This window comes from Bos indicus, chromosome 7, assembly GCF_029378745.1.
Source record: "Bos indicus isolate NIAB-ARS_2022 breed Sahiwal x Tharparkar chromosome 7, NIAB-ARS_B.indTharparkar_mat_pri_1.0, whole genome shotgun sequence".
Classification (NCBI taxonomy): domain Eukaryota; kingdom Metazoa; phylum Chordata; class Mammalia; order Artiodactyla; family Bovidae; genus Bos; species Bos indicus.
In genome coordinates this window covers 15,971,454-15,998,478 of record NC_091766.1, presented here as the reverse complement: position 1 = coordinate 15,998,478, position 27,025 = coordinate 15,971,454, and the positions used below count along the sequence as shown (strand labels likewise).

Sequence of the window (27,025 nt, the reverse complement as noted above, 5' to 3'; positions counted from 1 at the left end):
TGGGGTGACTCCCCACCCGCCGGGGGGCTGGATTCCGAGTTTAGACAGCAACACCAGGTGGGAGGCTGGCTGGGCCCCTTCTTGTGCCCACCCCTTACTGAGAACCCATTCCTTCCCTTGTTGTTGAACCCCCAGAGAAACCACAGAGGACGCGAGAGGCTCCAACAGGAAAACCACATCTTAATATAACCCAAGAACCCAATGTTCTCACAATGAGATGCCCACAGAAGCACAGCATGGTTTCTTTACATACTTCCAGTTGTAAGATGAGCCTGAAGTAACTGGCCCTGCCTGTCTCCGCTAGTAACCTGGACTCAAGAGTCCTTCAGCTTCTTTCAGCCCAAGCTCCCTCTTGAGGTGTGTCTACCGTCATGACAGGGGGCAGGGGTCATCCTCCACTGCTGGGTGGGGCACACAGAGGCTGGAGAAAGATGGTTCCAAAACCTGCCTTCACACAACTGAGGTTGTCCACGGTGAGAGGTAGTGAGCCTCCCAACACCAGGGCTAATCAAGGTCATCCATGGTGAGAGGCAGTGAGCACCCCCACACCAGAGTTAATCAAGTCCCCTTCTAGGCAAAGTTAGGCTTTGAACTTTTAGATGCTGATTCTTCCCTTAAAAACTTCCTTTTCAAGAAAGTTTTTCTTTTTTGGCCCATGAAGCTCATCTTGGCTAAGAGAGCAGAGCAAGGGATCACCTATGTCCACCTTCCGGGTGAACCATGAGGAACAGCTTGTAAGTGCCTGGTAACCACCTAGCCCCATCAATCACGGAACAGTGGTTAGAACAGCAGCAGACTGTCCCCTGCCAGGCACAGTCAGCTTGAAACCCACCTTCCCATACAGTATATCTTGTGTTACCTATTAAGCACCTATTTTAAAGCAGATACTGTACCAGGTGTGGGAGACCCCTGCAGAACTCGAGTCTGCTAAGGACACAGAGATACAGGTAAGAACCAAGCTATATGGACTGAGCTCTAGCGGGAGTCCAGGAAGGTGTCTTCATGGAGCCATGCTCAGCAGACTGTTAAAGAATGGGGGAGACTGGGGGATGCTGGGACAAGCTGCAGAGGAATCCAAAGTGAATTCACCTGTCTGCCACCAGCAGAACCACGAGGGGGAGAGACCATGATGAAGGATGCTAGAGACAGAGGCCACAGTGGGCTGGGCTGGAGGAGGTGGGGTTTTAAAAGTTTAGGTTTGGCACTAAGGGCAATGGGGAGCCATGGAAGGCTTTATCCAGGGGGCAGGTGGCAAGGTCTGGGGCTTGTTTAGAAATCCCTCTAGCTTGGTGGGGGCAGAATGGATAGAGGTTGCCCCAGCAAAGTGGAGAACAGGTCGGGGGAGGGCTATTATCCAGGGGATAGTGGGTGGTTGCTTAGCGGGGATGCAGGAGGGAGAGAAGTGGGTGGTTTTGAGGGGCATTCAGGCGGCAGAATGAGCTGGTTTTGGTGTAGAAGCCTGGTAGGGAAAGAGGGTGCCTCCTGGCTTTCAGCCTGGTTCCCTAGCAGACAGGCCCTGGGGGAGGCTCCGGCGGGGAGCGGGGTCGGGGGTCGGAGTCCAGTATCTCCACGCTTGGGATGCAAGGCTTCAGTTCCCGCCAGTCTATGGGTATAACGTCCCTGCCTGCTCCCTGCCATCTGCCTGTTTGTATTTCCCGTGCTTGGACTTTTCCAGCAACCCCTCTGGTCACCCTGGAAGGGAGGGGGCTGGGAAGAAGTCCCCCCTCCAGCAGCCAGCCCACTCCACAAGGCAGCGGCTGCCCTGGGCTGACGTTCTTCCTTTTCCTTCTGGTGGGGAGCCCGTGGCAGGTGTCTGGGAACCCTGGAGGAAGGGCAGGGCGTCTCAACCATGGGCCCTCTCTTCCCGTGCACTCATGGACTCAGGGGTCAAGGAAGCCGGTCTGCGTGTGGGGCTGGGGAGCTGGTCATCTGGCCAAGTGCACGCTGTGCGTATTGCCCTGCGGGAGGGGTCCTTACCTGCTGGAGCCTGCGCCTCTGCGGTGTGCACTCCTCCTTCCTTCATTTGCCATCACAGCTGGAACTGCAGTATAGCACCAACCTGAGTTTGGTTTTTTTTTTTTGGTGAGAAATTGAGATTTATTTTGTCTTAAGTGAAATCTTTTTTTTTTTTTTAAACAATGAAGATAGCAGATATTTGGCCTTAAAATCTAACATTTGTCATTATTGTGAAATTTGCACATGGACAATTTTTCTTTTTCAAATTTTTGCAATGTTTTGTTGGTTTCTGCCATACAACAATGTGAATCAGCCAAAATCATACATATATCTCCTCCCTTTTGAGGCTCTCTTCCCTCCTCCATCCCACCCCTCTAGGTCATCACAGAGTGCCAGACTGGGCTCTGTGTGTTATATACGGCAGTTTCTCACCAGCTATCCATTTTACACATGATGGTGTGTATATGTTGATGCTACTTTCTCCATTAATCCCACTTTCTCCCTCCTCCCCCGTGTCCACAAGTCTCTTCTCTACATCTGTATCTCGATTCCCTTCCTGCAAATAGGTTCATCAAAACCATTTTTCTAGATTCCACATGTGTGCGTTAATATATGCTATTTGTTTTCCTGTTTCTGACTCACTTCACTCTGTATAACAGGCTCTAGGTTCATTCACCTCACTAGGACTGACTCAAATACGTTCTTGTTACGGCTGAGTGATATTCCATTGTATATATGGACCATGTCTTCTTTGTCCATTCTTATATCGATGGCCATCTAGGTGGCTTCCACGTCCTGGCTATTGTACATTGTACCAGCCTGACCTAAAGATGGATTCCCAGCTTTCAGCTATTCTGTCTCTCCCCAGCTCCCTCTCCAAACTCTCTTCCTGTTTCATTTTTTCTGCTGTCTGCATTTTCTTGCCACTGTCTGAAATCATTTATTTCTCTTTTTACATCTGATTTACATTTAGTTTTTTAATTTTAAAATGAAAAACTTTAAATTGGATTATGGTTGATTTACAATGTCATGTTAGTTTCAGGTGTACAGCGAAGTGAATCAGTTACACACACACATATATCCATTCTTTTTTTTTAAAGATTCTTTTCTCATACAGCTCATTACAGAGTATTGAGTAAAAGTCCCTGTGCTATACAGCAGGTTCTTATTAGTTATCCATTATATTGGCACCCCACTCCAGTACTCTTGCCTGGAAAATCCCATGGACGGAGGAGCCTGGTAGGCTGAAATCCATGGGGTCACTAAGAGTCAGATACGACTGAGCGACTTCACTTTCACCTTTCACTTTCATGCACTGGAGAAGGATATGGCAACCCACTCCGGTGTTCTTGCCTGGAGAATCCCAGGGATGGCCGAGCCTGGCGGGCTGCCGTCTATGGGGTCGCACAGAGTCGGACACGACTGAAGCGACTTAGCAGCAGCAGCAGCATATATATAAATATATAAATTTAAAATGTTTTATTAGAGTGCAGTTGGTTTACAATGTTGTGTTAGTTTCTGCTGTATCTGAAATCATTTCTTGCTCTGCACATGTTAACCTGCCTTCTGCATGTGAATGCAAGTTTTGGGGGGCAGGGGCTTTATGCCTATTTCCTTTGCCTGCTAGGCATGCTGGAGAAGGCAATGGCAACCCACTCCAGTACTCTTGCCTGGAAAATCCCATGGACGGAGGAGCCTGGAAGGCTGCAGTCCATGGGGTCGAGAAGAGTCGGACACGACTGAGGGACTTCACTTTCACTTTTCACTTTCATGCATTGGAGAAAGAAATGGCAACCCACTCCAGTACTCTTGCCTGGAGAATCCCAGGGATGGGGGAGCCTGGTGGGCTGCCGTCTATGGGGTTGCACAGAGTCGGACACAACTGATGCGACTTAGCAGCAGCAGCAGCTAGGCTTGCACTAGGTGCTCAATAAATATTTGATAAAAGAAAGAAGGAGACTTCCCTGGTGGTCCAGTGGTTAACACATCTGCCTGCCAATGCAGAGGATGAGGGTTTGAGCCCTGGTCAGTGAAAATCCCACATGCCACGGGGCAACTAAGGCCACTCACCACCACTGCTGAAGCCCATGTGCCCTACATCCCCTGCTCTGCAATGAGAGATGCCAGCACAACGAGAAGCTCAAGCACCAGAGAAAGACCCCGAGCAGCAACTGAGACCCAGTGCAGAAAAAAATAAGTGAAAAGAAAGGAGAAACCCTTTGTCCCCAAGGGAGTAAGAGATAGATACTAGATAGGTTAACAACAGAAACAATATTGTCTAATATTTACTCAGCTTGAACAACAACAAAAGATAATTATGGAACCCCTACTGTATGCTGGCACCATTTAGAACTGAGACACCAACAGAGCATGAAGCCCACAGACATTCTTGTCTGGAGTGACCTTTCGGGTAGTAGGGGAGAGAGAACAGAAATGAAAACTGAAGGAAGTTAAGGGAGCGAGTCAAGATATCTGAGAGAAGAGCGGTCTGGACAGAGGGCACAGCCTGTGCAAAGGTCCTGGGCAAAGACCTGGCCTGCCGTGCTGGAGGAACAGCCAGGAGGCCCATGCAGGTGGAGCAAAGTAAGCAAGGGGAGAGAGGGAGGAGGGAAGGGAGGGAGGGGATCGACCAGGTTGTCTAGCTTTGTGGGCTGCGGGAGCATTTGGGTTTTTGTTTTCCGTAAGATGGGAGCCCTGGAGGGCTGTGAGCAGAGGAGGAGGCGGGGCCTGACTCAGGTGCTCACGGGCGCCCTCCGGTGGTTGCTTCAGGGAGGACAGACTGTGAGAGCTGGGGTGGGAGCCGGGGATCAGTACTCCGAAGAGGACTGCATTGGTCCAGGTGAGCGATGCTGGGGCCTGACCAGGTGAGGGAGCGTGGGAAAAGGAAGTGGTTGGATTCTAGGTATATTTTGACGACTAAGCAGGTGTTAAGATTTGAAATCGGGTACAATTCAAGATTGAGGACGGACTGTTGTGGGGTGGGGTGTGCAAAAGTTTGTGCAAAAGTTTTTCCTGTCTGTGTTGGCAGGTGGCTGGCTGGATTTGAGCTTTGGGTTTGTCTCTGGTCTCTACGGTGGCTCAGATGGTAAAGCGTCTGCCTACAATGCAGGAGACCTGGGTTCGATCCCTGAGTGGGGAAGATCCCCTGGAGAAGGAAATGGCAACCCTGGTCTCTACACTCTTGCAGGGCAAGGGCCCCCTTGTTTTCTGTTTTTCTTTCTGTTTTTTTTTTTTTTTTTAATTGAAGTGTATATAGTTGATTTACAGTATTGTGTTACTTTCAGCTGCATAACAAAGTGATTCATATATATGTATATATGGCAACCCACTCCAGTATTCTTGCCAGGGTAATCCCATGGACAGAAGAGACTCTACAGTTTGCATGGGTGTATTGGAGTGTATTCTTTTTCAAAAAAACTTATTTATTTATTTTTTGCTGTGCTGGGTCTTTGCTTTGCTCAGGGTTTCTCTAGTTGCAGCAAGCAGGAGATAGACTCTTCACTGTGGTTCTTGGGCTTCTCAGTGAGGTGACTTCTGTTGCTGCGGAGCATGGGCTCTAGAGTGAGGGCTCAGTAGCTGTGGCGCATGGGTTTAGTGGTCCCTCGGCATGTGGGATCTCCTCGGACCAGGGATCGAACCCAAGTCTCCTCTATTGGCAGGTAGATTCTTGTTTACTGTGCCACCAGGGAAGTCTTTGGAGCATCTTCTTGCCTATGTGCTTATTAACACACAGATGTGTGCTTGAGCATGTCTGTGCATGTGCCCACGTGAACACACGTGTGTCCCCAGCATATCTGCATGTGTACCCAGGTCTAAGGATGTCCATGTGTGATGCCCATGAGCCTTCAAAGTTGGCCTATCCTGAGCCAAGGGATCTCCTAAACCTCCCACCACTCCCATACTGACTCATTTCAGACCCATGGAAGAGCTTGACTTCCTCTCTCCCCCAGCCTTGACCCTGAGCCACTCTGGCCATCCCCTAAGACAAATTCGTCTTCAAAGAACCAGGACGCAGTGGAAGAAATTCCTCCAGCAGCTGCCGGGCCTCCCAGTGGTTCCCACGGAGGGATCCAGAGCTGTCCAGTGTGGGAACCATCTTCCTGGACGGGTCCCCTGGCTCCCTGGGGGCAGGAGCTGGGACCACAAATTCTGGGATGTTCCAGATCCGATTTCTCTGGCAGGATCCAGTTCCATGCATGCGCGGCTGAGTTCACATGTGGAACTGGATGATAGTCAACAAGATAGAGGTGACGTGTTGTACCTAGATGCTGCACCTGGGGGGCTATGGTGCCATGTCCTCAGCACGCCCTGAGAGGCGTCATCAGTGGTGTCCAAAGTTCAGAGCTAGGGAGACTGAGAGGGACTGAAGCCAAGCTTGGGCCACTCTGGGGCTTTTCAGGTGGTTCAGAGGTAAAGAATCCACCCGCCAATGCAGGAGATGCAAGAAATCTTCCTTCTCTCCTTCCTTCCCTCCTTCTTTCTTCTTCTGCTTCCTCTCCCTCCTCCTCCCCTTCCCGTATCTCCTCTTCCTCTTTCCCTTCCTCCTCTTCTCCTTATTCCTCCCACTCATTCTCTCCTCCCGCCTCCTTTTCCTCTTCCTCTTTCTCCATTTTCTTCTCTTTGGTTGTTATTTTCCTGAATTTTGTTGTTGTGTAGTTGCTAAGTCATGTCCGACTCTTCGTGACCCTGTGGAGTGCAGCACCCCAGGCTTCCCTGTCCTTCACTATCTCCCTGAATTTGCTCAAACTCATGTCCATTGAGTTGATGATGCCATCCAACCATCTCATCCTCTGTCATGCCCTTCTCCTCCTGCCCTCAACCTTTCCCAGCATCATGGTTTTTTCCAATGAGTCGGTTGTTCAGTGGCCTAACTGTTGGAGCTTCAGCTTCAGCATTAGTCCTTCCAATGAATATTCAGGACTTTAGGATTGACTGGTTTGATTGCCTTGCTGTCCAAGGGACTCTTAAGAGTTCTCTAACACCACAATTCAAAAGCATCAATTCTTCAGCACTCAGCCTTCTTACGGTCCAGCTCTCGCATCCGTACATGACTACTGGGAAAACCATAGCTTTGACTAGATGGAACTTTGTCAGCAAAGAGCTGTCTCTTCTTTTTAACCTGTTGTCTAGGTTTGCCGTAGCTTTTCTTCCAAGGAGCAACCGTCTTTTAATTTCCTGGCTGCAGTCACAGTCCGCAGTGATTTTGGAGCCCAAGAAAATAAAGTCTGTCACTGTTTCCATTTTTTTCCCCATCTATTTGCCATGAAGTGATGGGAGATCTGCGTTTTGCTATTATGTAAAAAAAAAAAAAAGTCACCGACCTCTGACAAAAGTGTCTTGGGCGAGTGGGAAGGTGGTGCTGACTCCAACCCTGTTCCCGGCAGGAGGGTGTGGGCAGTGTTTGAGGACTTGAGGAAGGATGAATGATGCACCAGCTGGTCGGCCCTTCCCAGGCAGGGTCTTCCTGAGCCAGATCCTGCAGAGGCTCCCACGGCCCACTCTTGCACCTTGGCCACACCTAAAGGCCGGGAACTTCCTGATGTTCAGCCCCTGGGGGCAGCAAATGCAGCTCTCAGCCCTTTGAAGCAGTTATAACAATCGTTATATTTACTGAATGAGGGCTGTGTGCCAGGCCCAGGGCTGGGATATGTGCTCAGTCACTCTGTAGTGTCCGACTCTTTGTGACTCGTGGACTGTAGCCTGCTGGGCTCCCCTGTCCATGGAATTTTCCAGGCAAGAATACTGGAGTGGGTTGTCATTACCTCGGGGATCTTTCCAACCGAGGGATCGAACTCATGTCTCTTTCATCTTCTGCCTTGCAGGCAGATTCTGCTGCTAAGCCATCAGGAAAGCCCTGGGATGCTATAAACTTTGTTCTATATTTTCCTCCCAACAAATTGTACCCCTCTCCTGCTCACAGTCCTCCAACCACACCAGCTGCCTTTTTGCCCTTCGGACAGACCTCTCTCCAGCCTCAGAGCCTTTGCAGTTACTGTTTTGGTTTTTTTTTTCTTCCTTGGTATCCTTTTCCTTCCCAGACCTTCATGGCTAGGCTCATCTCATTCTCTGGGTCTTAGGTCAAGTGTTACATGCCCCCCCTTCCTAAGTGGAAACACTCCTATTCCATCACTCACTATCACATCACTTGACTTTATTTCCTTTATTACATTTATGACACTTAGATTCTGTATTGTTTCTGATCTTATTTTTTTGCTCTCTGCAGTTAGAATGAAAGCTTGGTGTGATCAGGGTCCTGCCTGGTTTATTTCCAACTGAGTCTCAAACTCTGTTACTTATCATCCATGTGGGTAATTACTTTAACATCTCTGCGCCCTCCTTTTTCTGGTCTGTCAAATGCCTATGATAGTATTTCTTTTTTAAAAACATTTTTTTTTTTTAGTGTTTAGCCCTGCTGTGTGTGGCATGCAGGATCTTAATTCCCCTATCATGGGTGGAAACTTCACCCCTGCAGTGGAATCTCAGAGTCTTCACCACTGGACCACCAGGGAAGTCCCTTGAAAATATTTCTAAATTCAGAGTAAACCCATGGGAAATGCTTAGAATATGTGTCTTGGTGCATATGAGCTCAAAAGTTATCCATTATTTTATCAAGTCCTCAGAAAAAAAAAAACCTTACTAGAAGGAAGGAAGGAAGATTCTCTGGTTATATAGCTCCATTAATGCAAAGATTCATTCATTCAACAAATGTTACTTGCAAACCTGCTGAGTCAACTGCAAAAGAGGCATGGACCAGTAAGTTCACACCGTAGAGGCTAAAGTTAAAAATAATAGGAATCATGATACTGGGGTTCCTGGTGGCTCAGACGGTAGAGAATCTGCCTGCAATGCAGGAGACCTGGCTTCGATCCCTGGTTTGGGAAGATCCTCTGGAGAAGGGAATGGCTAGCCACTCCAGTATTCTTGCCTGGAGAATTCCATGGACAGAGGAGCCTGGCGGGCTACAGTCCATGGGTCTGCAAAGAGTTGGAAACATCTGAGCAGCTAAACGATGACAAGAACAACCTAGGAACCTAATGCATGGTGCAGTGCATGTAGACAACCCTATTATAGCCTTGCAGGAAAGAGCCAATTCTGACTCCCTGTTTAGATCTGTTTCTTTTACTTTAATCTTTGCTTCTCGTTGCTTTTGTTCACTGAAAGGATATTGTTTATACACAATGGCTTACCTCAGGGAACCCTGCCCCCTCTCTAAATATTAAACCTAAGTGCCTTTGTGCGGGACCCTATCCACCTGTGGATGGCTACAGGAAGGAAGCCACACATCCTTTCTGTGAGATTTCCCATTCTAAGAGATGTTTGCAAGATTAATGGGTTTTTTACTTCTCTTCCCCACCCCCCATGTCTCTTCTATAAAAGAACCTGGCATTCAGACCATGATAAGATGCTTACTCTGAGACAATACGTTGACATCTCCGTAAGCCACCAAATAAAGTCGTGTCCCTTGCCTCCACGCCTCTCTCCTGGATTTATTGACCTATCGTGCGGCAAGCGAAGCAAGCTTCGACTTGGTGACAACGGTGTCAGTCGCTCAGTTGAGTCCGACTCTTTGTGACCCCATGGCTATAGCCCTCCAGGCTCCTCTGTCTGTGGGATTCTCCAGGCAAGAATACTGGAGTGGGTTGCCATTTCTTCTCCAGGGGATCTTCCCAACCCAGGGATCAAGCCCAAGTCTCCTGCATTGGCCGGTGGGTTCTTTACCACTGAGCCACCAGGGATGCTCGGGATGTCTGTGATTATGTGCTAAAGATCATGTGATGTTAAGATGGCACTGTCCTCTGCTAGAAGCCTCCCTCTCTCTCTCCCTTGATGATGCTGAAGAAGCAAGCTGCCAAATTGTGAGCTGCCTTTGGACCATATAGCATAAAACTGAAAGTGTGCCCTGCCCAACAAGTGAGCAAGAAATGGAGTCAATTATTCAAAAAATCTGAACAGATTTTAGGGGCTTGGAGCTGACAGTCCATGGAGATGGTGAAGGCAGAGGAGAGGAAAGACTATTGAAAAATTGTACTCCCTTGGTCTTTAAGGAAACTACTGTTTATTTACAGCTTAAGAATACAATTCTGACACCATGGGCTCTGACTCACTTGTCTCACGAAATTGATGACTTGGTACAGAAAACATACCATCCATCACTTTGGGGGTTTCTGTGTGTGTGTGTGTGTGTGTGAAGACAACATCTCTCCAAAGGTTGACTCTGTCTCTGACACATAGTAGGTGCTTTATGACTGAAACACTCATAAGGCGAGCTTCCGCGACCAAGCCTTCATGCAAGGTCATACTGGCTTCGTGTTTGTTTTTATAACCCTGTAAAGAAATTATAGTGCATATTTATTGTGAAAAAATAAAAGTGCCAATGGAAGGGATAACATAAAAGCCAGTTGGGATTTTATGGGAGGATTGTGGCGTTCACATCCAGAGTTCTTATCTATGTCTGTACAGTAAATGTTTAAATGGTCTTTAAAAACGCATTTTGTAAATAATTTTGGATTTGCAGAAAAGTAGTAAAAAAGCAGTACAGAGAGTTTCCATACATCCTATATCCAGCTCTCCCTAAAGTTGCCATCCTATGTACAACTAGGGTATTTTTGTCAAAACTAAGAAATTGGCCTTGGTACACTGTTGCTGTTTACTCACTCAGTTGTGTCTGACCCTGCGACCTCATGAACTGTATGTAGCCTGCTCGGCTCCTCTGTCCTTGGGATTTCCTGGGTAAGCATACTGGAGTGGGTTGCCACTTCCTTCTCCAGGGGATCTTCTCAATGCAAGGATCGAACCTGCATCTCCTTCTTTGGCAGGTGGATTCTTTACCTCTGAGCCACCAGGGAAGCTGTAGGTTATTCTAAATGATTCATTTTTTATGTGTTATGTATTATGCTATGACAACCATCCATATACTCAATTCTTTGCTTATGTTCTTCCTTAAGATGGTTTTTTAAAAATTAGGTTTATTGATATGTCACCTACATACACTAAGATTCTCGCAGTTCAGTCTACAATTTTATAGGTTTTAGCAAATACCTGCAGAATATTCTGTTGTTTGCCGCATTCCTGCAGGGTTTTTTTTCCTGTGTTCACTTTCTTCCCTTCATTCTTGTCCTTGGAAACCACTGCTCTGATGTCTGTAATTACAGTTTTGCTTTCTGCAGAATGTCATGCAAATGGATTTTGGAGCCTGGTGTCTTTCACTCAGAAGAATACATTTGAGATTCATCCCTATAGTTGTGTGTATTTGCCATTTGTTATTTAAAAAAAATTTTTTTTTGCCACACTGCATAGCATGTGAAATCTCAATTCCCTGACCAGGGATCAAACCTATACTCCCTGCATGGGAAGCTTGGAGTCTTAACCACTAGACCACCAAGGAAGTCCTGTCATTGGTTCCTTTTTGTTGTTGAGAAGAATTCTAGTGTGTGGATTATGCCACAGTCTTTTTATTCCCTGAAAGGACATTTGGGTTGTTTCTAGTTTCTGGGAACTATAAATACAGCTACAATACACAATAGCATACATAGAGGTTTTGGGTGAATATTGTTTTCATTTCTTTTGAATGAATATCTACTGTTGGGTCACAGAGATGAGTGTTTGGAAGACTTCAGGGTTGAACGGTGTTTATATTTTTTACCTAAAGTGAAATTGATCTCAGAAAAATGGAGCAAACTTACTCTCTCTTGTTCTGTATATGAGTGGGTTTCCCCACATCCTCCCCAGAAGTGGGTATTATTATGTTTTGCCAAATGGAAAGGCAAATAGTGCATCTTATTTTAATTTATAAAAAACTTTGATGTCTAATGCAGTTCAGCATTTTTTATATGTCTCTTTCCCATGATCTTTTCTTTTCCTTGTTGATCTCTTACATATAAAATAATCCACTGGCTAATACATTTCAAACAGCCTTTTCTAGTTTCCCCGTTCTTTTTTAACTTTTTGAAATTGGTTTTGGCCCCCAGGGTAAAAAAAAAAAAATTTGGTCAATTTTCTCAGTCTTTTCCTTTATTATTGATACCTTTGGTAAATATTCATCTTGTATTTTCTTCTAATGTGTGTGTTACCACATTTTTTTTTTTTAAATCTTACTTTTCTATCCATCTGGAATTTATTTGGTTGTGAGGGTTGAAATGAAGGTCAAACGTAACTTTTTTTCCAAACATTTAGTCAGTTGTCCCAGATCCATGTTATTGAATAAGTAGTTATTTGCCTTCTGATTTGGAGTTCCTTGTTTGGAAATACCAAATAGTTATCTACATTTGGGTCTCTTTAAGGATCTTCTGTTTTTTTATTTTTTCCTATAAATCTCTTTTTTTTTCTGTATCTTAGTAGTTTATAATATCCTTCCTTTTCAGGAACATATTATTCTTCTGCTTTTTTCCCATATAAATCTGTCTCTTTTTGTTTTCTGTACCTTAGTAATTCATAATATTCTTCCCTTTCAGGAATATTTATTCGTTTCATTTTAAAATACTCCTTACAATTTTAATGATTTCATTCACATTAACCCTATACAGTTATGATCAAATGTATCCCTAGGTTATATATGTTCTGGGTTGCTATTATAAAATGAGTCATTTCCCTTTTATATTTTTTGGCAACTGCTGGTCTTTGGGAAAGCGATTGGGTTTCCCCGATGGCTCGTCTGCCAGTGCAAGAGACGCAAGAGACTCTGGTTTGATCCCTGGCTCGGGAAGATCCCCTGGAGAAGGAAATGACAATCTCTCTAGTATTTTTGCCTGGGAAATTCCATGGACAGAGGAGCCTGGTGGGCTACAGTCCACGGGTTGCTAAGAGTCCGAAACGACTCTTAGCAATAATAGCAATAACAAAGTGATTAGTGTTTGTGTATTTTTTTGGTACACTGTTGCCTTCAGGATTTCCTGTTAACTTGAACAGTTTTTCAGCTAGATTTTCTAAGGCAAATATGGTTATTACCTATAAATAAAGATTATTTGATCTCCTTTTCTCTTGATAATTATTTTTTCTTATTTTACTAGGTGATTAGAACATCCAAGAATTAACTAATAATGTATTCTTTCCTTAATTGTAATACAGTATACTAAAGCATATATATGGAATTTAAAAAGATGGTAACGATAACCCTGTATGCGAGACAGCAAAAGAGACACAGATGTATAGAACAGTCTTTTGGACTCTGTGGAAGAGGGAGACGGGGGGATGATTTGGGAGAATGGCATTGAAACATGTATAGTACCATATAAGAAACGAATCGCCAGTCCAGGTTCGATGCAGGATACAGGATGCTTGGGGCTGGTGCACTGGGATGACCCAGAGGGATGGTATGGGGAAGGAAGTGGGAGGGGGGTTCAGGATGAGGAGCACGTGTACACCCGTGGTGGATTCATGTTGATGTATGGCAAAACCAATACAATATTGTACAGTAATTAGCCTCCAATTAAAATAAATAAATTTAAATTTAAAAAAGGTATACTATTTCTATAGTGACTGCTGACTGTATAGTCACTAGAAAATTAGAAATAGTGAAATGAATGATGGAAAAATGTGTTTGTAGATATAAATTAGGTTCCTTGTTAAAAAAAAAGAAAACTTGTGTTTCTCTGTTAAATAGACTGGTTGAGTCAAAATAATTAGTTTTTTAGGAAACTGTTATCTTTTTTTCATATTTAACAATTAATTGAGAGTGAAGTAAGCAAGAAAGAAAAACACCAAGAGTATTCTAATGCATATATATGGAATTTAGAAAGATGGTAATGATAACCCTATATGCAAGACAGCAAAAGAGACACAGATGTATAGAAGTCTTTTGGACTCTGTGGGAGAGGGAGAGGGTGGGATGATTTGGGAGAATAGCATTGAAACATGTATGTTACCATATGAGAAACAGTTCGCCAGTCCAGATTCGATGCATGAGACAGGTGCTCAGGGCTGGTACACTGGGATGACCCAGAGGGATGGGATGGAGAGGGAGGTGGGAGGGGGGTTCAGGATGGGGAACACATGTACACCCATGGCTGATTCATGTCAGTGTATGGCAAAACCCACTACAATATTGTATAGTAATTAGTCTCCAATTAAAATAAATAAATTTTAAAAAACCCAATTAATTGTTTATGGTTCCCAAAGGGGAAAGGAGAGGGGAGGATAAATTAAGAGGTTAGGGTTAACGTACACACATTACTATATGTAAACTAGGTGATCAACAAAGACCTACTGTATAGCACAGGGAACGATACTCAATTCTCTGTCATGACCTAAATGGGAAAAAACTTTGAAAAAGAATAGCTACATGTATATGTATCGCTGAATCACTTTGCTGTAGACCTAAAACTAACACATTGTAGATCAAAACTGCACGCGTGTGTGTGTGCTCAGTCGCTGAGTTGTGTCCTGCTTTTTGGGACCCCATGGACTGCAGCCTGCCAGGCTCCTCAGTCCATGGGATTCTCCAGGCAAGAATACTGGAGTGGGGTGCCATTTCCTCCTCCAGGGGATACTGCCGACTCAGGGACTGAACCTACATCTCCTGCACTGGTAGGCAGATTCTTTACCAATGAGCCACCTGGGCAGCCCATACTCTAATATAAAATAAAAGTTAAAAAAAATTTTTTTTTCCACAAAAAAGCACAGTAACAATAACTACCATTGACGAGGTTCTTACTATTGCCGATCACTTTTCTATATGTTTTGCAGGATTGTTTCATTTAATTCTTTTCAACAGTCCTCAGAGATAGGTGCTATTGCTATTCCCATTTCACAGGAGGAAACTTAGGTTCAGAGAACCCAAGAAAAAACAGTCAATGGAAGCAGCAAGGTTTAAAACCAGGGAATAGGGACCTTCCTAGTGGTCCAGTGACTGTGATTCCATGCTCCCAATACAGGGGGCCTGGGTTCCATCCCTGGTCTGGGACCTAGATCCTGCATCCCGCAACTAAGACCCAGACCAGTCTCATAGACAAATAAGTAAAATAATTAAAAAAAAAAAAAACAGGGAATAGAATTTCTGAGCCCGTGTGTTTAACAATGCTATAATACCTTCCTGGACCGTGAAAATGTCTTTGCATTACTAAATTCTTATATTGTAATGGATCAAGATTTTACCAAATGACTTTCTGACTTCTCTGGAGCCGAACATCTACTGTTTTTTTCCTTTCACTTACTGATGGTGAATTTTATTTAAAACTTTTCAATGTTCAGTAGAGCGCTGGTAGATGGAGGGAGGGAGGGGAAGGTTCAGAAGAATTTGCCAATTGCTGTGGTGTAAATACTCTTCCTGAAATGGTGCTAGTGGTAAAGAATCTGCCTGCCAATGCAGGAGATAAAAGAGACTTGAGTTCAATCCCTGCATCAGGAAGAGCCCCTGGAGGAGGGCATGGCAACCCACTCCAGTATTCTTGCCTGGAAAATTTCATGGACAGAGGATCCTGGTGAGCTGTAGTCCACGGGGTCAAAGAGCCTGACATGATTGAGGACGCATACAGATACTCTCCCCATGGATGGTTTCAGGCTACCAGCATGATATCACTGAGTAAAGAGATGGAGAAATGAACTCTGATGCTTCCCACGACCCAACTACCAACATAGATTCATCCTTGCATTCCTGGCATAAGTCTCTAAGGTCACAGCAAATTGTTATTTTTGCACACAAACACACAACACACACACACACACAAAATAGAGTGCATATTCTGTATTGTCACTTAACACCACTAGTGGGTTGCTGGAGAACTTGTAATCAAACACGTTAATATTTCAGCAGCAAAGGTGCATGAATTTATTCACAGAAATATAATATATGTAATATATATATTTATTACACATATTATATATAACATATACTATATATTCATATAATATTTATTCATAAATATTATAAAGAAGCTCATATCACTGTGGGTCACGTTGGCTATCAAATTAGATTTTCTCTCTATTTAAAAATGTTTTACATTATGAAAGTATGATAACACATTTACAGGAGATTTGGAAAATACAGAACAAAGTTACATGTAGTTCCACTATATATTACAATTATTTTTTGAGTAGAAAAAGTGAGATTTTTAGTTGGAGTTTCAGTATCAGGCTCTCAAAAATTAGTAGAATGAATATACAGAAAAGTAGAAAGATCCAATAGACTGAAAAGCACCATGAACCAATTCAACGTAATTAGGATTTATACAATTTTCACAAAACAGTAGGATATAAGTTTTATTCAAGTTCCCATAGTCTATAAAAACTAGGAGACACTGGAACATATCCAGGGACATAAAACCAGGTGCAAAAATTTTGTGGTCTAAAGGTGTAGGTATCGAAATCATGGAGTCCATTCTCTTATCACTGTGGAATTATGTGAGAAATCAACATCAAAAGATATTTGAAAATAACCCACATAGTTTCAAGCGCAATGTGACATTTGCCAAGAGAGTATCAACTTTGTTTTGATGCCAAACGTACCAAAAAAAATTCCACTTTGCTGAACTTTTTTTTTTTTCCAGAATTACGGACACGAGTCTGTGAACCTGGGCTTTGTTTAATACGTCTGTTCTTTTTTTTTTTTATTGGATGAGCTTAGTCTTTGAACATTTTTTTCCCAGGTTGGCAGGTTTTGTATCAGGGTTGGGCTGTTTACAGAATGATTAGGAAATTTTCCATCTAACTTAGAAACGTTTACCTCTTTCTTGACCTTTTGAAGACTGAGCTTCTGAAGGTTGAATGGCGAAATCGTTGGAGATCGACTTTTTTGACAATGTCTTTGGTTTTGTTTTCCCATCATTATTTATTCATTCAGGCGCTCTGTGCCTTCTTGAGCTAATGTTGGTAACGTATATGTTTGTAGAAAGCTCCGTTTCACTGAGATCTTCAAATTTTTCAGCTTAGAGTTGCATGTCATATTCTTCTATGAAAGAGCCTCTCTATATCTGGTTTTAGATAATTGCATTTGTTTTTTCTGTTTCTTGAATTAACTGCCTAGAAATACGGCTCTTCTGTTTCAGAATTCCTTTTTTTTTAATTCTAACGTTTTTATGTGTTCTCCCTGATGAAGTTCTACTCTGCCACTCATTAGGAATTCCTTCCTAGGCTTGTTTTTTCTTTCTGACCTATTGAATTAAATGCTGCAGCAGTTCCTTCATTTCCACACTAGCATGGTAGAGGGAGGTGTTATCTCATAAGGCATAGGAGAGAGGAGAGTCAGCGAAAGAGGACTTTAAGTTAGGCTTTGAAGGATGAATAGGAGTTTTTTAGATGGAGAAGAAGTTCTTTCCAGTTGAGACACGAGCCGCAGAGGGATAAAAGACTTACTTTGTTTTAGAATTGACCACTAGCATAATGCAGTTGAATGGACAAATAAATGACATTTGCAGTAATTTATTATGTTAGTAATATAACATAACATAATTAATATGTTTGTAATATATGATAGTAATATATCTGTGTAGTTTTTAAAATTTTTTTATATTGGAATAGAGCCAGTTAACAATGTTGTGATACTTTGAGGTGGACGGAAAAGGGACTTGGCCATATGGATACACATATCTATTCTCCCCCATACTCTTCTTCATCCCAGGCTGCCATGTAACTTTGAGCAGAGTTCCCTGTGCTATACAGGAGGGCTCTGTTGGTTATCCATTCTATTTATAATAATTTGCCTCTGCTAATGCCAAACTCCCAGTCTATCTCTCCCTGCCCCCTACCTTGGTCACCACAACTCTGTTCTCTAGTCTGGGAGTCAATTTCTGTTTCATAGATAAGTTCACGTGTGCCATATTTTAGATTCCACATACAAGTAATACATGGTATCTGTCTTTCTCTTTCTGGCTTGCTTCACTTAGTATGATCCTTTCTAGGTCCATCCACGTTGTGCAAATGACATTGTTTATTTCTTTCTTATGGCGGAGTAGTATCCCATTGTATGTATATGTCTGTTTTCTGTTGGAGAGGCTTGGGGTGGCCCTTTGCACCGTGTACAATGATCATTTCATTCTGATTCATCACTTGCAGCTGTGTGTATATGTGTATACTTATATGTGTGTGTGTGCATGTGCTCAGTCATGTACGACTCTTTGTAACCCCATGGACTGTAACCCATTAGGCTCTTCTGTCCATGGGATTTTTCAGGCAAGAACACTGGTGTGGGTTGCCATTTCCTACTCCAGGGGATCTTCCCAACCCAGGAATTGAATCTGCATCTCTTATGTCTCCTGCATTGGCAGGTGAATTCTTTACCACTGCCCCACCTGAGAAGCCTATATATATGATATATATGATATGTATGTCATATATCATATATATACATATATACATATATAATCTTCCTTATCTTCCCTGTTCTCCTGCTAAGACTCACACCTGTGGCTTTCAGCACTGCCTTGCTCTTTGGAGTGGTCTCACAGAGGCAAGCCAGAGTGTCTGGAGCCTCTCTACCTCCTCTGTCGTGCCCACAGCAAATGTCTAGAGAGTCAAAGCCAAGCGCCCTTCAGGAGACAGAACAAACTCCAAGATACCATCACACTCAGGGCTCTCAGCAGCATCAGGCTGAGGCCAGCTGGGACTTAACAGGGATTCACTCATCTACATAGCTTTCCCCTGCTCTATCCTGCTTCCCACCCTCCCTTCCTGGTGACTTCTCTGTAATAAATCCTTGCATCCAAATCCTTGATTTGGATGGAGGAGACCCCACCCTCCAGAACCCCTGACTGCTTGGAGTTCAGCTAGGGCTGGGTATGCAGCAGGAGCTTCATGAATGCAGGTGTGTGCAGTGCTGCTGCATCAGGGGCCAGCTTCTCACTCCACACACCTTCCCAGGGTCTTCCCATCCTCTCCCACAGTGGAGGAACAACTCTGGTTCCATGTCTTGCTCTGAGCTCTAGCTGCCTCCTGACAGCACCCCCCACCACATCCCCACCTAGCACATTCCAAAACTGAACTCAGCATCTTTGTTCACTCAACGTGCTGCAGACAGAAGGGTGACACGTGGAAGAATCTGGATTTTGATTCTGCTGTTTTTAGGAATTCTGGAGCCACTCAGCATCAGAACTTCTTGTTCTATGAGATAATACATTCCCTTAAATAGTCTCTTTAAATGAAACACAGTTGTGTAAGTTTAAGATGTACTCTGCTGATCTGATACATTTATATATTGCAACACTAACACCACCATAGCCTTAGCTAACACCCTTATCTCATTACATAATTATAACGTGTGTGTGTGTGTGTGTGTGTGTGTGTGTGGTGGGACCACTTAAGATCTGGTCTCTTAAAGACTCTGAAGTTTATAAGACAGTATCGTTGACTCATGATTATGCTGTGTATTGAATCTCTAGATTTATTTATCTACTATAAATAAGTTGCAAGTTTGAGGACTTCCCTGGTGATCCAGTGGCTAAGACTCCACCCTCCCAATGCAGGGGGCCTGATTTGATCCTTGATCAGGGAACTAGATCCTGCTCATTGCAACTAGGAGTTGGCGTGTGTGTGTGTGTGTGTGTGTGTGTGTGTGTGTGTGTGTATGTTGCACATTCAGTTGTGTCTGACTCTTTGCAACCCCATAGACTATATAACCCACCAGTCTCCTCTGTCCACAGAATTCTCCAGGTAAGAATACTGGAAAGAAAGAAAGGGAAGTTGCTCAGTCTTGTCTGACTCTTTGCGACCCCATGGACTGTAGCCCACCACGCTCCTCGGTCCAAGGGATTCCCCAGACAAGAATACTGGAGTGGGTTGGCATTTCCTTCTCCAGGGGATCTTCCCAATCCAGGGATCAAACCTGTGTCTCTTGCGTCTCCTGCAATGTCAGGCGGATTCTTCAGCACTGTGCCACCTGCGAAGATGGTGGTATGCCATAGGGCTCTTCCTTAACTCAGCAGCTTGTGTGTTTTTATGATCTCTTATCAGATTTCACTTTTATTTTGTTCACAGCTCTCATTGCTATTCTGTCATCGTTATTATTGCCTCCCCCTCTCCATGTTTATGGCTTGTTTTCTACTTCTACACTATCAGCTCTACAAACAAGGGCAGAGATCTTATTTGTTTTTATTTAAGGCCACATCCACCATGTTGTAGGCAGGATAATGGCCCCTCCAAGGATGTCCACTCCCTAAGTCAGCCCATGAATATGTTAGATTAAATGGCAAAGGGGAATGAAGGCTGTTAATCAGCTGACCTTGAGATGGGGAGATGATTCTGCCTTATCTGGCGGAGCCCAGTGTAATTAATCACCAGGGTCCTTAAATATGGAAGAGAGAGGCGGGAGAGAGAGAACCAGAGAGATGGCAACATGAGAAGGACTTGGCCCGGTGTTGCTGGCTTTCAAGACGGAGGAGTGATCTATGGACCAAAGAATGCAGGTGGCCTCCAAAAGTTGGAAAGACAAAGAAACGGACTTTCTAGAACTTTTGAAAGAATACAACTCTGCCAACATCTTTAAAATATTTTTTAAATGTAAACATAGCTTCCCAAGTGGCTCAGTTGTAAAGAATCTGCCTGACAATGCAGGAGACACAGGAGATATGCGGAAGATCCCCTGGAGGAGGGCATGGCAACCCACTCCAGTGGTTCTTGCCTGGAGAACCCCATGGACAGAGGAGTCTGGTGGGCTACTGTCCATAGGGTCTCGAAGAGTCAGACACGGTTGAGTGACTGAGCACGCATGCATAGTCGATTTACAATGTTGGGTTAATTTCTGCCATACAGCAAAGTGACTCAGTTATACACTATACACATTCTTTTTAATATTCTTTTTCATTATGCCTGCTGACATCTTGATTTTTGCTTATTGAGACGATTTTGGACGTCTTAGCTCCAGAACTGTGCTGTTTTAAGTTGCTGAGTTTGTGGCAGTTTGTTACAGGAGCCCTAGGAAATAGATACAGTCCACCTGGCACCTAGTAAATTCTCAGGAAATGTTTGTAAGATGATTGGTGGGAGGAGGAGTGGTCTCCATGCTCAGACATGGAGGAGATACAGCAAAGCTTAAGTTCAAGTGTCTGAAAGGAAGCCCGGAGAGGAGTGGCGGTCTTGGATGCCTGGGTCAGTCCAGACCCTTGCTACTGGGAGTCAAGGGATGTTCCCACAGTGCCCCTCATGGAAGCAATTCAGAAACAGAAAAGGGTTTAAGATTTTAAAATTCTTTTTAGATTCTTTTCTATTATAGTTTATGATAAGATACTGTTCTATACAGTAGGTCCATTTTGGTTATCTATTTTATCCATAGTAGTGTGTATATGTTAATTCCCAGCTCCTAATTTATGCCCCTTTTGGTAACTAGACATTTATTTTCAGTGTCTGAGTCTGTCTTTGTTTTGTATATACGTTCATTTGTATAATCTTTTTAGATTCCAAGAGTCGGACACGACTCAGAGACTTCACTTTCACTTTTCCCTTTCATGCATTGGAGAAGGAAATGGCAACCCACTCCAGTGTTCTTGCCTGGAGAAACCCAGGGACCGGGGAGCCTGGTGGGCTGCCGTCTATGGGGTTGCACAGAGTCGGACACGACTGAAGCGACTTAGCAGCAGCAGCAGCGTGGTCAATATCATATATTTGTCTTTCTCTTTCTGAATTACTTCAATTAGTAGGGAATCTCTAGGTCCATCCATTTTGCTGCAGATGGCAGTATTTTGTTCTTTTTTCATTCTTTTATTATTTTGTATCACTGATATTTACATATTTTATTTTTATAAAATAATGATATTTTATATATAGGTATCCTGTTTTCTTTATTCATTCCTCTGTTGATGGACATTTAGTTTGTTTCCGTGTCTTGGCTATTGTCAATAGTGCCTCTATGAACACTGGACACATGGACATGAGTTTGAGCAACTCCGGAAGATAGTGAAGGACAGGGAAGCCTCGCATGCTGCAGTCCGTGGGGTTGCAGAGTCGGACATGACTGAGCAGCCGAATTACAACAACAACAATGAACACCGGGGTGCACGTATCTTTTCTAATTAGAGTTTTTGTCTTTTTCTGGATATATGCCCAGGAATGGGATTGCTGGATGATATGGTAGCTCTATTTTTAGTTTTTTAAAGAATCTCCATACTGTTTTCCATAGTAGCTAGACCAACTTACATTCCCACCCACAGGGTAGGAAGATTCCAGGAGAGGGCTTCTTAATCCCCTACCCCCACCCCCCACCCCAGCTGCTGTTTTCACTGCATCTCATTGATGCTAGCTGGGCGTCCAAGAGAGGTGTTCTTCTGTTTCCATTTTAAATAAATTTTAAAAGTTTAAATACTTTTATTCTAAAAAATGTTTCCATAGAGTAGCTTTATAGAAAAATGGAGCAAAAAATAGTTTCCAGACACCTTCTTTCCCTTCTCCCTCGATTTCCCTTATCATTAGCATCTTGCACGAGTGGATTCTGTTTGCTACAACTGATGAGCCAACATTGAAGTCAAGGTGGTCGTTCGGCCAAGAGTTTACTCTTGGTGTCGCATCTTCTTTGTTTTTGATACTTCATATATTCTATATAATACTTTGTATAGATATTCTTTATATATATATTCTATATAATCCTTCATTCCAGTATTATATAGAGTAGTTTCACAGCCCTAGAAAGCCCCCCGTGCTCCATCTCTTCATCCCTCCCTCCTTCTCTCCCCGGCCCACTCCTGGCAACCCCTGATCTTCTTTTCTATCTTCATAACTTTGCCTTTTCCAAAATGAAGTTCACATAGTTGGAATCATATGTAGCATTTCAGACTGACTTCTTTCACTCAGGGCTATATATTTTTTGTTGTTCTTTTAAAAAAAAATAGAAAAAAAATATATAGCTTGAAATTTACCATCTTGATTTTTTGGAAGTTTTTTAAAATTCTTTTCTGTTTTCTAATATTAACAATGTTGTGTTGGTTTCTGCCATACAGTGTACAGTTCAGTGCACTAAATAACGTTCTCAATATCATGCAGCCATCACCACTGTCCAGCTGCAGAGTATCTGTTTTCCAGCTTATTGAGGTGCGGTGGACGAATAAGATGGTACACATTTTAAGTGTGCAATCTGATGATTTGACAGCTCAGATGGTAAAGAATCTGCCTGCCATGCAGGAGAACTGGGTTCAATCCCTGGGTCGGGAAGATCCCCGGGAGGAGGGAATGGCAACCCACTCCAGTATTCTTGCCTGGGGAAATCCCATGGACATAGGAGCCTTGTGGGCTACAGTCCACGGGGTCACAAAGAGTCAGACGTGATTGAGCACACACACACAGTAATCTCTGGGTCTTCTTTTGTTCTATTTTTGAGGCTGCTCAGAACAGCAAGGGGGATCTTAGTTCCCCAACCAGGGATTGAAGCAGTGCCCCCTCGGGACTCCCCAGAAGGTCCCTTGTGTCCTAGTTTTAAACTGGGGAATTTCATAGGTGACTGATGGCACCCGCCTAAGTTGTTTTTACTCACGCCGTTTCTCTGCTTAAGAGTAAACCTGAACCCTTGACTTCTTGGCAGTTTTATTTTCTGAGAACAGTCCCTTCACACCATTCGCTTATTCTCTAATAGGATCTCTTTCTTTCCCCTTTATCAATTTGTAAACACCTTTTCTGTAAGGCAGATATGAACCTCTTTTGTGTCATGGTTGTTGAATATATTTTCTCTCTCTGTTACTTGTGTTTTCATTTTGGCCATTTCTTTTTTTTTTTTAATATGTCGACCTTTTCATTTTTGTGGAGTGAAATCCTGAACTTGTTATTGTCATATTTTTGGTGACTTAGCAAAGGCTTAGCAAGGGCTGTCTCTGGAAAGATGGATACATACCCAATTCTACATTCTTCTAGTTTGTTCCAGAAGAATAGAACAATTTAAAATTCTCCATTTAGTAAATTACATTTAAACTTAAAAACACTTTTTAAGTTTTTAAATCCATTCATTCTAAAGACTATAGATTATCCTCCTCAAATTACTAAACAATTATCCTGGCCACTTTTATTGAATGACGATGTTGAAGATTTTTCTCTTTTCAGCTGACTGGGAGTGACCTTTAAAAATAAATGATTATAAATCAACTATACTCCAATGAAAATTCTTTAAAGTGATTAAAAATGGGAGCACCTTCCTAGGTTACTCCTGATATAAAACTGGCTACACTTGGGTCTATTCAAACTTACTTTAACTTTGTTGTTGTTCAGTCGCTAAGTCGTGCCTGACTCTTTGGGACCCCGTGGACTGTAAGCACACCAGGCCTCCCTGTCCCTCACTATCTCCCAGAGTTTGCCCAAGTTCATTTCCTTTTTAGCTTTATAATATTTTAATATTCTGATGTGTGAGAGTGTTACTGCTTTCCTAATTACTCAGTAAAAGAGCTTTTCCAGATCTTTCTTCTCATTGCTAGTTTTTTTTTTTCCCCCTTAGCTGGGTCTTCATTGCAATGCACATGCTTCTTTCTGGTTTTGGTGCTCAGGTTCAGTAGCTGCAGTGGACGACTTGTGGGCTTCATTGCCCTGGGGCATGTGGAATCTGAATTCCCTGGTCAGGGATGGAACCTGCCACCTCTGCATTGAAAGGTGGATTCTCAACCACTGGACCACCAGGGAAGTCCCCTGATGCTGATTTAATTGTTCTTTTAGACCAGTGGTTCTCAGTCAGTACTTTGCACCCCAGAGAACACTTGGCTGTCTCTGGAGACAGTTTTGATTGTTACAGATGAGGTGATATAATGGCACAGAGACCAAGGATGCTGCTAAATATCCTATAATGTATATAATACAGCCCTTGCAACAAAGAATGATCTGGCCCTAAATGTCCATAAATCCTGAGATTGAGAAACCCCTTTCTAGATGAATATCAGAATAATTTTCCTATATTCTTTTAGGTACAGATTTTTATTTAAATTGGATTTAGAAATTCTTTTTTTTTTTTTTTTGGAGGGGGAGGGATAGTCCTTAGACTAACCTTATTTTCTTATCCAGAAATAAGCCCCGCCTTTTTTTGGCCATGCCATGTGGCATGTGATATATATACATATATCTGAATCCCTGTGCTATACAGCAGAAATACACACACACGTGCATATATGTACATACACATCCTTTTTTCATGTTCTTTTCCATTATGGTTTATCACAGGATATTGAATATAGCTCCCTGTGCTATACAGTAGCACCTAGCTATTTATCCATCCTATATGTAATAGTTTGCAGTTGCTAATCCCAAACTCCTACTCCATCCATCCTCCTTGGCAACTACTTATCTATTTTCTATGTCTGTGAGTCTGGAAAACGGTTTTCTTTAAATTATAATTTTTATATAATTTTTTCCACCTAGATTCAGGTAACTGTTACCCTCAGCCAATAGGAAAGAGTCCTGGACCTTGCAACAGTGAAAGGAAACGTTTCTGAGAAATAAAAATATTTTATATGCGTTTCCTCGCGTCTTTCATCTTTCTTGAAAACTACACTGGGAGGAAGGAAGGAGGTGAGAGACGCGAACATCACAGTGGTAAGACGTTCATATTCGTTGGTGGTACTCTCTTAATATGTTTTGTCTTGTTCAGGATGAACAGTTTGTCTTGGCAGCTTTTCCATCTCTTTAGCATTTTATTTGTTAAGTTCAGCCACAATCTAAATTCTCTGAAGCTGGTTAAGATGAAGCCTCAATTTGGACAATGCATCAGAAACCAGGAGAAACCCATTACTCAAAAATTCCCAGGAGCTGGGACTTCCTGGTGGTCCAGTGGCTAAGATTCTGCATTCCCAACGGAGGGGCTCTGGTTCAATCCCTGGTCACAAAACTAGAGCCCACGTGAAACTAAGAGTTTGCTTGCCACAACTAAGACCCAGCACAGCCAAATAAATAAATAAATAAATAAATGTTAAAAATTCCCATGGGTTGCAGTTCAGTCATGCTATAGATTTTGGAAAATGTGGATTCAAGTGTGGGTGCAAAATGGGAATATGGAAGGGCCTGATGATTCAAAATCCATATCCACATCTATTGATAATGGAATGTCATTCAGCCATAAAAAAATGAAGAACTAATCCTTTGGACTGTGAGATCAAACCAGTCGATCCTAAAGGAAATCAACCCTGAATATCCATTGGAAGGACTGATGATGAAGCTAAAGCTCCAATACCTTGGCCACCTGATGTGAAGCGCCAACTCATCGGAAAAGACCCTGATGCTCGGAAAGATTGAGGGCAAAAGGAGAAGGGGGTGACAGAGGATGAGATGTTTAGATAGCATCGCCGACTCAACAGGCATGAATTTGAGCAAATTCCGGGAGACAGTGAAGCACAGGGAAGCCTGGTGCCTGTAGTCCATGGGGTTGCAAAGGGTAGGACCCGACTTAGTGACTGAACAGCTAATCCATGCTACAATATGGTAAGTAGTGGAAGTCACAAAGTCACATAATATATAATCCTATTTATAGGAAATGTGCAGAATAGACAAATCCATGGAGGCAGAAAGTAGATTAGCAGTTGCCAGGGGCTGAGGGGAGGGAGAACGGAGAGTGGTTGCTTAACGGGTATGGTGTTTCCGTCTGGGAAGATGAAAAAAAATTTGGAACAAGATAATAGTAAAAGTTGCACAACATCATACTGAATGTCACTGAATTGTACGCTTTAAGATGGTTTCAGTGGTGAATTCTGTATTATATATATTTTACCACGATAAATATAAAACAAAAACAATAGCCGAGTGTATTTGACTAAGGGTCAGACATGGAGATTTTATGAATAACAGTGCTTTGTGGAAGTGTTGAAATAACACCCCATCAGAACAGGATGGGCAGACATCAAGCTGTGTAAGTATAAGATATCTGTTTTTATATCAATTTCACACCCTGCCTTTACAGTCTCAAAGGAAAAATAAAACCCAGGGAAAAGTTGGAGGATACTGGAAGTTACTATAACTTGTCAGTGTAAATCATATGTGAGTGGAATCAGAGAAGAAAGAAAAGACAAAGGACAAGGAAATTTTGAAATATTTGAAGTGATGAGGCATTTTGAGGAGAATGTAAAAGTCTCCCCGTTTCTTGGGGGAAAAGTTAGTTAGGTTGCTTTCAGGCTTTGTTGCAATGACTGTCTTTGAGAATACTTCTTTTTACACCTGTGGAGAATATTTGTGCAGTGTCTAATTTCCTAGAAGTGAG

General features: G+C 43.0%; 1 protein-coding gene across 1 annotated transcript in view; it reads left to right on the top strand.

Annotated features, from left to right (window-relative positions):
• Positions 1 to 4,508: 4,508 nt before the first annotated feature.
• Positions 4,509 to 27,025, top strand: part of INSR (insulin receptor) — a 174,006-nt gene continuing 151,489 nt past the window's right edge. The window contains exon 1 of the mRNA XM_070792007.1: positions 4,509 to 4,539. Within this exon, the coding sequence (XP_070648108.1) occupies positions 4,524 to 4,539 (16 nt within the window). The 5' untranslated portion in view covers positions 4,509 to 4,523. The remainder of the gene's footprint in view (positions 4,540 to 27,025) is intronic.